At 42.9% G+C, this 10,828-nt stretch overlaps 1 protein-coding gene across 1 annotated transcript; it reads left to right on the top strand.

Annotated features, from left to right (window-relative positions):
• The first annotated feature begins 21 nt into the window (after positions 1-21).
• hunk (hormonally up-regulated Neu-associated kinase) lies at positions 22-10,546 on the top strand. The gene is made up of 9 exons (XM_034098506.2): positions 22-613; positions 3,606-3,898; positions 4,446-4,501; positions 4,787-4,922; positions 5,032-5,159; positions 6,560-6,686; positions 6,810-6,978; positions 7,157-7,319; positions 8,245-10,546. The coding sequence occupies exons 1-9, from the start codon at positions 377-379 to the stop codon at positions 8,994-8,996; spliced, it is 2,061 nt and encodes a 686-aa protein (XP_033954397.1). The 5' UTR covers positions 22-376; the 3' UTR covers positions 8,997-10,546.
• Positions 10,547-10,828: the final 282 nt, after the last annotated feature.

Below are 10,828 nucleotides of genomic sequence, written 5' to 3' on the forward strand. Positions count from 1 at the left end.
GCACTCAGACTATCCAGGAGATGTATGGAGTAGGGACGATACCTCTGACTGAGCTACAGCATTTAAAACCCTATTAGAATTTAAGTCAGGTTGCGTCATTTAAATATCTTTCCATGAATGAATCTGACATTCTTCTGTGTCATTTCAATCCTATACATTTATCAAGACCTGTATTGGAATCTGCTGAGTGCGCTCACTGGATGCTTTGGGCGAACAGGTGGCGCATCTCCGGTTCCCTTAATTTGTTATTAGGGGCAAGACGCAGACAGACCGGACTTTACGCACTTTGCCGGACGTTAAGCATTTAATACCCGCCTCTAAGGTGGGAGAGGGACACGCTGCGTAGCTACTTTTAACATTTGATAAGAGAGCTGTGATGCCGGTTGCAGACGGCGCCATGGTAGTAGACAACAGCCACGGGGTATATGAGGGAAAGACCCCAAATAGTGCCGGGAATGAGAACATCCTCCCGGCCTCATGCAGTCCTGCGGCGGAGATCCTGAAGAACTTCTATCACACCAAACGGGTCGGGAACTATCTGATCGGGAGGAAGCTGGGAGAAGGGTCCTTCGCCAAAGTGAGAGAAGGTCTCCATGCCATGACTGGGGAAAAGGTAAGACTGTGGGGTCACTAAGTCTAAATGCAACATGGTTTGGTTAAATGAGTTGTAGCTAGTGCATGTTGTCGTTCTTGATTTAACAAAGTATGTATTACATTATATGTATTTTGATCCTATCACATGATGCCACACAATTCAAGTTAAATGTTATACTCCTGACTTCTTGAGCTTAAAAAACAACTCTTGTGAATTAATTAACTTTTTCCTTTTGGAGAACTAGTTTGTTCTGACTGTTATAGCCCATGTATGTTATATATAGATTATGAGTGGCATGCAGCATGGTGCCTTTTGGTGTTTCACATGTCCATCAGTGGACAGTGTCTGCTGTCTATTGACTCATACATGCCTGTCAACCAAGAAAAAACCCTCACCATACATTGACAGTTTAGCCATACATGTGTTTGCAATGTATTAATAGACTTCTTGGAGAAAGTGTTGTTTGCGAAGGAAGGCTTTGTTAATGAGCTCATGCAGCATCACCAGCTGCTGAACTCACCATACGCCCAGCAGGGTTTGTTTTCTAGCCAAGCTCCTGTGACAATATTTACTTTTTGTGTGTGTGTGGGAGAGACAGGAAGAGCTGCCTGTGTTTTCCTTACATGTGTTGGTACCTAGCTGTGCGGTATGTGGCTTTTTCCTGAACCTTCCTTTGTCTGCTGGTGGTGGTGAGCTCACTGTGGGCGCGCGCAAGCCTATGATAGGAACAGAGAGGGAAATTGGCCGACCTATGGGAGAGCAGAGCTGCTACTTGCATATGAAATCATGTCGTTGATAAATGGGCTTCAGCCTCATTAGGATTCTGCCAGCGCAAGGCTTTGATATGGACCACCATTGGCCACTGGTCGCCTTTGTCTCCTCAGCCTGTTTTTGAGGGGCAGCCAGAGCATTTGCATATTGGAAAACAAGTACCCCCTTTTTCCTCACATGTCCTTACATGTACCTATGTCTGTTTGTATATATGTACAACACTGCCACTGAATATATTTAGAATATTAGGCATGATCTTATCCTGTGGCTCACCTCCTCCTCCCTTCCCGTTTGCTGTGAGGAGAAAGAAAGCACTGATCTCCTCTTCCCTCCCTTTGTTGAGGATGATGCAAACACTGGCAATCACACAAGCAAGCAGAGCACATGGTCTCTCTCTCTGTACACTCTCTCTCTCTCTCATTCAGGGTCAGGCTCTTGGAGGGGGGCGAGGGGAAGTGAGTTTATTCAAGCAAACATGTAGTAAGGGGAAAAGAAAATACAGTAAAGGGCCCTTTTTTTTTAGCATCCCTAGAAAGCCAGCGAGGATGCGGGGATGAGAGAGGGTCTGTGTTTTCAGGCAGGGGGGGTTTGGAAGTGAGGAGAGGTGAGGGATGGGGATGTTGTGGTCAGGGGGCTTGGGAGGTCACATGCACATGTTTTGGATGTCTGTAACCCACTTTCTCCTCTATACCACCCCACCTCCCCCGTTTCTGTCTGAGGGGCGCCTGATAAACAACTGAATCCCCAGTAGCCCCCTGGCTGGGCACACCCCTCCCCCTCTATATCCCCAACCTCCCCCTCTTCACATAGACTACTGTAAATACAGTGCCCCATCCCCCCCTCCCCTACACACCCCACACCCCTTCTCTCATCCACGCTGCTTGGCGTAAACATGGGCTATACAGTTCAACACACACACACACACACACACACACACACACATACGGCCAGGTTTAATGGGCAGTTGTAAACAGGTTTTCAGAGGTGAATCAATTATCAGAGATGAAAGGACGAAGGTATAAAAGAAAGACAAGCTGAAGGACAGAAGAAAGAGGGGACATACACACAGCCCTCACCATTTCATTAATGGATATGGTGATTAGCTTCACCGGTCATGCCTTTCCATGTCTGTAGGCTCTCCTTGAGATGATTTGCAGTGTATGGTAGCTATGCTCTTGAACTCGGTCTAGACAGGATACAAGGAGACACACGGGCAGAGGATGAAATAAAGGAGATGGGTATGTTATTGAATGTAATCAGCCACAAAGGGACGTGTTTGTCATAAAGGACATGTTCTCCGCGTTTTATGAGGAGTCTGAAGGTTTTCCTCCAATGAGACAACAAGGGCAGAGAAACATAGAGTGAAGTCCTTGGGATGAGTAATTGAGGAAAGAAAACTTAACACATATGTCCAGAAATCTTTACTTCACATTAGGGCTGCTCGATTATGGCAAAAATCATAATCTCGATTATTTGGGTCAATAATTGATATCACGATTATTAAAAACGATTATCCATTTACTTTGAAAACATCAATTTATTGGAGAAAGAAAATGTGAACGGTATGTTTTTAACAGTTAATTACCCTGAACTTTAAGTAAAATTCAACTGAAAAACCAATAAAAAAAAAAAAAGTTGAAAAAAAAGAAAAATAATAATTAGGAAAAAAAATTGTTTTATTTCGATTACGTTGTTTTCGTAATCGTTGCAAGCCATAATCGTAATTGCGATCAAAATACGATTAATTGAGCAGCCCTACTTCACATCCTATTGAACCTGTGCCATTGAGTCGTCCCTCAGTGTCCTTTTTTACATTTGTGTGTTTTAAGCTACAACTAAACTCCGGGGCAAATGGGGAAATATCATCTGTCCATTTGGCCTTAGCGCCTTCTCAACAGATAGGGTAACATTTGTTTTTCCCTCGGTTTATGATGGTTCAGTTACCCCTCCAACACACACACACATACCTCCCCTTCTGCTTCCGCCTCAGGGCCCTATAGCGTCTGGGTTGCCACACATTGGGAGCAGCTGTGAGGGAGAGGTCAGTGTCGAGTAATATAGTCCGCAGTGGAGACTGAGAAGCTTGTCACCTGTTACACTGCAACTCTCTTTGAAACCTCTTCCGAAAGCACAGCAGTGAACAAGTGCTTCATTCTCCATGGGTATTATTCACAATATCATGTGTCGCAAAACAGTGCGTTCCTCATCTAATAGCTTTTTCCTCTCCATTTTGCTCCAGGTGGCGGTGAAGGTGATTGACAAACGGAAGGCCAAGAAGGACTCATATGTGACCAAGAACCTGCGGAGGGAGGGCCACATCCAGCAGATGATCCGTCACCCCAACATCACGCAGCTGCTGGACATCCTGGAGACGGAGAACAGCTACTACCTGGTGATGGAGCTGTGTCCCGGCGGGAACCTCATGAACCTCATCTATGATAAGAAGCGCCTGGATGAGAGGGAGACTCAGAAATACATCCGTCAGTTGGTGCTGGCCGTTGAGCACCTGCACAGGGCGGGTGTAGTGCACAGGTAAATAAACACTTACAAATAATGAGCCATACACACATTGCTCTTCAAAGATAGAGAAGAATATAAATATCTTTAGAAATATTGTCAGTGCCATCCAAAGAGGTTTTAAAGAAAGCGTCTAAGCATTTCTTAAAAACTTAAAAAAGAGCTGAATTTCCATGCACTGTGCAGGGATAATTCCAGTGCCTTTCTCCTACAAAATATGGTTACATCTTGTGATGAAATGTTTGATTATATTTAGGGCAGAAAAAAACATGAACTGCATCAGAATGAAATTCCAGATATACAATACACAAAGCTCTTCCCAGGAAAATTCTATTATTTGTCTGGGACTCTGGGAACTAAATGTCTATCATGGTGAGAAGACCCATGTAGATAACTGTATAACAGGATTTATAAGGAGGGATCTGAAGGCACACAATAGACCCCGAAAATCACCCAGCGTGACCCACATTGAAACGGGGGGTGTTGACCTCCCCTACTGCTTGTGCATTGTGTGATGATGTGTGGCTTAGATAAGTGTTAACACTGAATCTTTGTTTTACAGGGATCTGAAGATAGAAAACCTCCTGTTGGATGAGCAGGACAACATAAAGCTCATAGGTAACTCAAACACTAACATTTACAGAAATAAACTCACCTCAAAACTGTCTATTACAAAGAAATGCAATTTATTTTCTGTATTGTCTTGCCTGATATTCCACGTGTTAAAGAGCCAAGAGCAATTACACATCCTGTTAAATGCCTTACGAGCTCTCACCATAGTGTTAATCTGCTTCCATTTGTGTGTGTAACGCTTTGAAAGGGGCGACATGTTTAACAAGTGGCCTGAAAAGACGGTAATAAAACCCAGAAATAACATTCACCCCCACCTCTTCTGTCCTTCAGATTTTGGCCTCAGTAACTGCGCAGGCATCCTGGGATACTCAGACCCCTTCAGCACGCAGTGTGGAAGTCCCGCCTACGCCGCCCCCGAGCTGCTCTCCAGGAAGAAGTACGGGCCCAAAGTGGATGTCTGGTCCATGTGAGTGTCTACTTCTTCCTTATAGAATGTATGTCTGTAAATATCAGTGTGTTTAAATACATCTATTTCACATGCATTCTGAGCTGAAGTGTGTTTTTTGGTCTTCCAGTGGTGTGAACATGTACGCCATGCTGACTGGGAATCTGCCGTTCACCGTGGAGCCCTTCAGTCTCCGAGCCCTGCACCAGAAGATGGTGGACAAGGAGATGAACCCTCTACCTCCCTCACTTTGCACAGGTAAAAACTCAACACATTAATGCACAACTGTTTAATAAATCCTCAACAGAAAAGCCTTTCCTACAGTCAAGAACGAATGTATCAACATACCCTATAAATCACTTCATGGCACTGCAATCCCCCCCAGGGTAAAACTGACTGAATGTGCTGACAAATATATTAGACCTTAAATCAAGAACATCTCCGGTGATGTTTGACATGACGGGGACAGAATGTTGTCGGTCCGGTGTCAGGTGACATAGTCCATGATGAACTGTTTTGATAATAAGATGCTGGAATGAAATGGAGGTAATCTTTCGTTGTGAGTCTGTGGTTTGGATTTCCAAATTGCCTTAATGAAATCTCTCTGACATAACATTTTGTGTTGGTCACTCAAGTCAAAAAACAAATTACAAAACTAAATAAGTGGAGAGAGAACTATGCAATCAGATATGTCTTAAATCAATAAAGGTCAATCTTCTTCTAAGTTAGACGCCTTGATTACATTTGTTTGATATCCTCTTAAGAGGAATGCAGCCGTACTTAGAAGTAAGCAAACAGCTCAGTGAGTTAGAGGAAATAAAACCCTCGATGAGTGAAAGGTTGCAAATGCGCATATAAATCAAACTGGAACCGATTCCCCAATGACAAGCATTTCTAAAGAATGAACCTGTCAACTACGGCAGAATCCTTCCAGTCAATAATTTAACACAATGGAAAATCTGAATGGTATTTCTGTATTGTTGAAATTCAAGAACATTGGTGGTAAGTAAAGAAAACTTCAGGTGAACCGTAATTGTGTGAGTTCATAATTAGAAACAGGTTTACCCAACCCGTTCCTGTCAAGTCACTGACAATGCATGAACAGTATAAAAGTATAATTATGTGTATTATTGTTATTTGCCTCAGGGTGACCGGTCAGAATTCCTGAGATTGCACGGCACAATTCCTCCTAATCTTCCATTGAAGCCATTATACATTTGTAGAATTAGAATATATGTAATCAGCCATATTGAAACTAATTATTCCTACTGAGCTTTAACTAATATTCTGTAAAGCAAGGAAATAAAGGAAACATTTTCGCAGAGGAACAAAGGTGTGTTAAAGCATCGCTGGAAATAGTGGCGCTCACCACAATATCTGCTTGCATCACGAGTCTCACTCTAATACCAATAACAGATGTCTTAACCAGGTTATGTAACTTATTATTAAGAACCCAATGACACGGATGTGTCATCTTATCCGTCTTATATTATGAAAGCGGATAAGGAGGATGACTGCCAAGTTTATGCGTCACATTGCTGAAGAGAAATATGTAATGCAACAATAAGTTTCAGTATTGACAAAACTTTCCTCCTCTTTCCTCCGTACAACAAGTTGAGGAAGTTTATGAATATTTATTCTCCCTCTTTCTGTCTTAGCTGCCATCTGTCTTCTGAAGAAGCTTCTTGAACCAGATCCAAACAAGCGTCCCAACATCCATCAAGTGATGGCAGATTCCTGGCTACAGCTGGCCAACAAGAACACAGGCACACCGTACCTCAACAGGTAGGCTCACGCACACTTAGAATTTGTATTTTGCTTATCTGTTTAAGCATGCATAGAGAAACCTTTTTGCCTTCAATTTTAAAGCATCACAAGGCATTAACTTTCTCTGTCTTCTGTATCCAGGATCCACATCGAAGAGATAAACCACACAGTGTTGCTACATATGACGGAGAAGATGAACTACAAACACAGTGAGGTTCTGAGTGCCGTCCTCACCAACCGCGCCTGCCACACTCTGGCTGTCTACTTCCTCCTCAACAAGAAAATGAAGAGACTCTCTAAAAAATACAGGGTAAGGAGATCCCTGCTAACATCTGTCGAAAGTCTTTCTAATAACAGGGTGTTAAGGAAACATTGTTCAATATTTTAAGAAAACATAATAAAACTGGAATATCATAATGACCAACACATTGCCAAGTTAGTAAAAGAACAGGTTTTTCATAATTTGTGGTTTTGCCCTGTCTGTTTAGGAGATGCAGTTCCAAGAAAAGAAGAAAGGAGAAAAGCAGAAAAACGAATACTTCCAGACCCAGTGGAGGAAACACGTCGACAAGCTCACCATCCCCCCCAAGCAGACGCCTGTTTACCTGGCTGTCGCCAAGGGGCAAAGCAAGGAGAAAAAACACCGAACAGGTGAGGGGTCAAATAAAGATAATAAGATACAGTATATGTGTTCCAAAAGTTCACCTTTATTTATACAGTTATATATATATATATATATATATTATTATATTATATATACGTTGACTGAGCATGCATGTTCTTCACATTTACCAGTTAGTCTGTCCGATCCTCAATCCATCCATCCATCCACTCCTTCCTCCGTCCATCCATTTTTTCATCCATCCATCCATCCATCCTTCCAACCACCCACCCATAAGAAGAAACATCCTGGTTGCCATTCAATCGTAGGCCAAACACAAAACTTTTTATAATTGAATTTAACTGATGTCCGCCAGATTAAATTACTAAACAGAATAGAACAGAAGTAAAGATATTCTAAGGAATTACTCTGAATTTAATCTAGCAACACAGCAGCATAGTCAAATACATATTTCATAAAAGACTGGGCCTGTGATTTTCAACAAATAATGATAGGTGGTCCTTAACACTATTTGTAGAAGTTATAATGAAAACGGGGGCAAAGCTCGAGCCTAAACTCATTTTCCTATAAGAGGCACTGCCATGCCATTTATGTTTCTTAATGCTCTTAATATTTTTCATTTTTGTAAAGCACTTGGAATTGCCTTGTGTTGAAAGTTGCTGTGTGAATAAACTTGCCTTGTCTTGCCTTACTGTAAAGAAAAAGTCATAAGCTGTTCCAGATACAGCAGGTCAGGTCAAGCCGTTCTTCACACGGATTAAATCTGTACTGAATGTTCTTGTACCTTTTACACCTGCTTGTTACATACTCACAGATGACGTAGAATGTGCAGGGACTCGGCTGAAAGTACATGCTGTTCTCATACCCTTACTCACTTGTACATGCAGTGAAAATAATGCAAATATGTGAGTGACAGTATTCCAAAATTTAAATTGCTTCTCATTTCCTCCTCAGGTATATTGCGTGCCTTAACTGGTGGCCATCGTAATTCACCTCTGGCCCCACCCGGAACAGTCGCCTCTTCCTCCATGGAATATCTCGAGATCCAACCTCTCTTTTCCAACACCCCTAAGCAACGGAGGCGCTTGGCCACCCTCCCACAAGTCAATACGAGCCCCGAACACAACATCCCCGCCCCGCCGGCACCGTCACCGATCGGCATGCATTCCTTTGGCTCGCTCTCCAAAGCCGAGCAAATTGAAGACACCCCCAGCTCGCCCTGGTACAAGCTGACCAACGGGACCCTCTCCCCGCCCCGCCACGTCTCTGCCTTCCAGCCCGACTCCTCCTACTTGAAGAAGGCCACGATCCCGAGTCCTCCCGTCCTAATTGTCAACCCACAGCCCAAGAAGAGCATCTCGTCAGATTGGGGCGCATCTTCCGACACCAGCGGCAGCCCGCCCAGCACCATAGGGAGCCCCCCAGGGAGCTCGGCATTCAGCCCTCCGAAGTCCGCCTTCAGTGCCCTCAACCCCACCTCAGCATTCAGCCCTCCGTCCAACAACAGCAGCAGCAGCGATCCAGACAGCCCGACGCACCGCAGCAAGTTCCCCTCCATGGGAATCGGACAGATCCTAAAGAAGAAAGTCCAACTGCAGCCGTTCTCCTTCCGGCCAGAACAAGTGGTTGAGGAAGTGGTGTCCCCCCCTCCTTACCCCATGCAGACTCTCCTCTGTGCTTCAGGTGCACTTAAGACCCTTTGCTGAGGGGTACATGGCAAGAATAAAAAAAAAAGTAAAGACAGACTGAACTCAAGACCCCTCTCAACATTTGATAAGTTGGAGAGGTCTTCCAGAGCGGCCTTTTGAACTGTGAACTGTCCCTTTATTGCAACTGAGCCACTTTTCAAGACAGACTTGAAAAAAAAGAAGGATAAAAAGGAGGTTTGAGTGACAGTAACAAATTGTGTATCTCTAGTCTCCACTATCATAATGTAATAAGAAGTGATGACGCTGAGAATATGAGATTGGAAACGGATCCTTAAACAATGAATTAACCTCACTGTGGCCTAGATACAGAGTGGACATGGGACGTGATGTAAAACACATGCACGGGACACACACACACACACACACACACGAGCAACACACTGTATTATAAACTGAGTTAAGAGGTACTCTCTTATGTAATATTACTGTAACTGGTTACTAATTGAGCCGTAGACTGATTCTCACCAGCTAACAGACCCCAACTCTTACCCTTACCTTGATTACATGTTTAAATGTTTTGTCTCTGTGAAAACACTCTCTAAAAACCTGTTGACCTCCAGCCGGCTGCCACTGTATCCTCAAAGCTGACTGGACGATGAAGCTCACTGCACTATTCCTTGAAACCAAAACCAGTAGTCACAATACATGTTTGTACCATCTCTTACCTCACTGCATTGTTCATACTTTAATGTAAAACAGCAGTCAATTGTGACTTGCTTGTGTGGATTTTGCCACAGTGTTGCAGTGTCCGAGCGTTAGTGCCATTAGTATCCACACACCGAGACAGAAATAGACACAGAGAGAAGAGTCGTCCTCTCATCTTTTATAGCAGTCTCATAAACCATCACTCAACACTGATAATAACTCACAGCTATAACGTTTATATACTAGTGTTACATCATCTCTACGACCCACAGGGACACTGTCAAAGTCTTCGTAATGACTTTCACAGCCTGTTCATAGTAAGCTTTGAGAACAAAAAATAAAGATAAAAAATAAAGAATCAAAAGCCTTATGAAACTTGTGAACCTCGCCAAAGGCTGAGGTAATGAACGTGGGAGAATCGTGTAACATCCATGAAAATAATTCACTTCCTTTTGTCTTAATGATGTCGTTTGTGCAATAGTCTTAAGTGTTAACTGCAATGATGAGTATTTGCCAAGAGCTCTCTGAGAGTAACCTGAAAGTTGTGCTTGTAAATAACAGTACGACTCGTGTGTTCCTGTCACGTATTCAGTTTGGTACAAAGGGGTTTAAAATGTTTTTGTAGAACCGACATATTTGCACCTTTGCTCCATAAAACAATTTGACAAAAAGGCTTCCACTGGCACATGAGGCTTCTCACTGTTAAGATCATATTGAATCTCTTCCTGTCTAAATGAAAAAAATTGCATGCAAAGTTTCACGAGTCCAACTGTACGGTGAACATTTGAAATGACGTCTTTTTACCTTTTTTGTGGTTGATACTGAGATTGATACAGACTTGAGGGGGGGGGTGGTCTTTTGTAAGATTTTGTAATGGAGGGTTTTGTTTGAGTGTTGAGAGATTTCTATGCTGTATAAAGTATTTTAAATATTTATACTAAATCCATTATGTGTCTGTCTGTTCTTTTCCATGTCTGGCTTTCTCTACATGTGCTAAGTGCACACATGCCAACATACAACTTTTGATTAGCTGAAAAAACATAGAATGAATCCACTTGAATAATTAGGTAAGTAATTTCACAGAATCTTGATAATTTATGCCTGTGGCGTGTGATTTATGCCTAAAGCTCTCAGCTGCAGGAGCACTTAATACAATTTGTTCTCTGCTGTGGAAGGGGTCTATG

Source organism: Pseudochaenichthys georgianus, chromosome 14 (genome assembly GCF_902827115.2).
Source record: "Pseudochaenichthys georgianus chromosome 14, fPseGeo1.2, whole genome shotgun sequence".
In the NCBI taxonomy this organism is placed as follows: Eukaryota; Metazoa; Chordata; class Actinopteri; order Perciformes; family Channichthyidae; genus Pseudochaenichthys; species Pseudochaenichthys georgianus.

Coding starts and splice junctions, on each gene's coding strand:
- hunk (XM_034098506.2), top strand. CDS start 377: ATGCCGGTTGCAGACGGCGCCATGGTAGTAGACAACAGCCACGGGGTA. Junction 4,502..4,786: donor GGACAACATAAAGCTCATAG/GTAACTCAAACA, acceptor TCTGTCCTTCAG/ATTTTGGCCTCAGTAACTGC. Junction 4,923..5,031: donor AAAGTGGATGTCTGGTCCAT/GTGAGTGTCTAC, acceptor TTGGTCTTCCAG/TGGTGTGAACATGTACGCCA.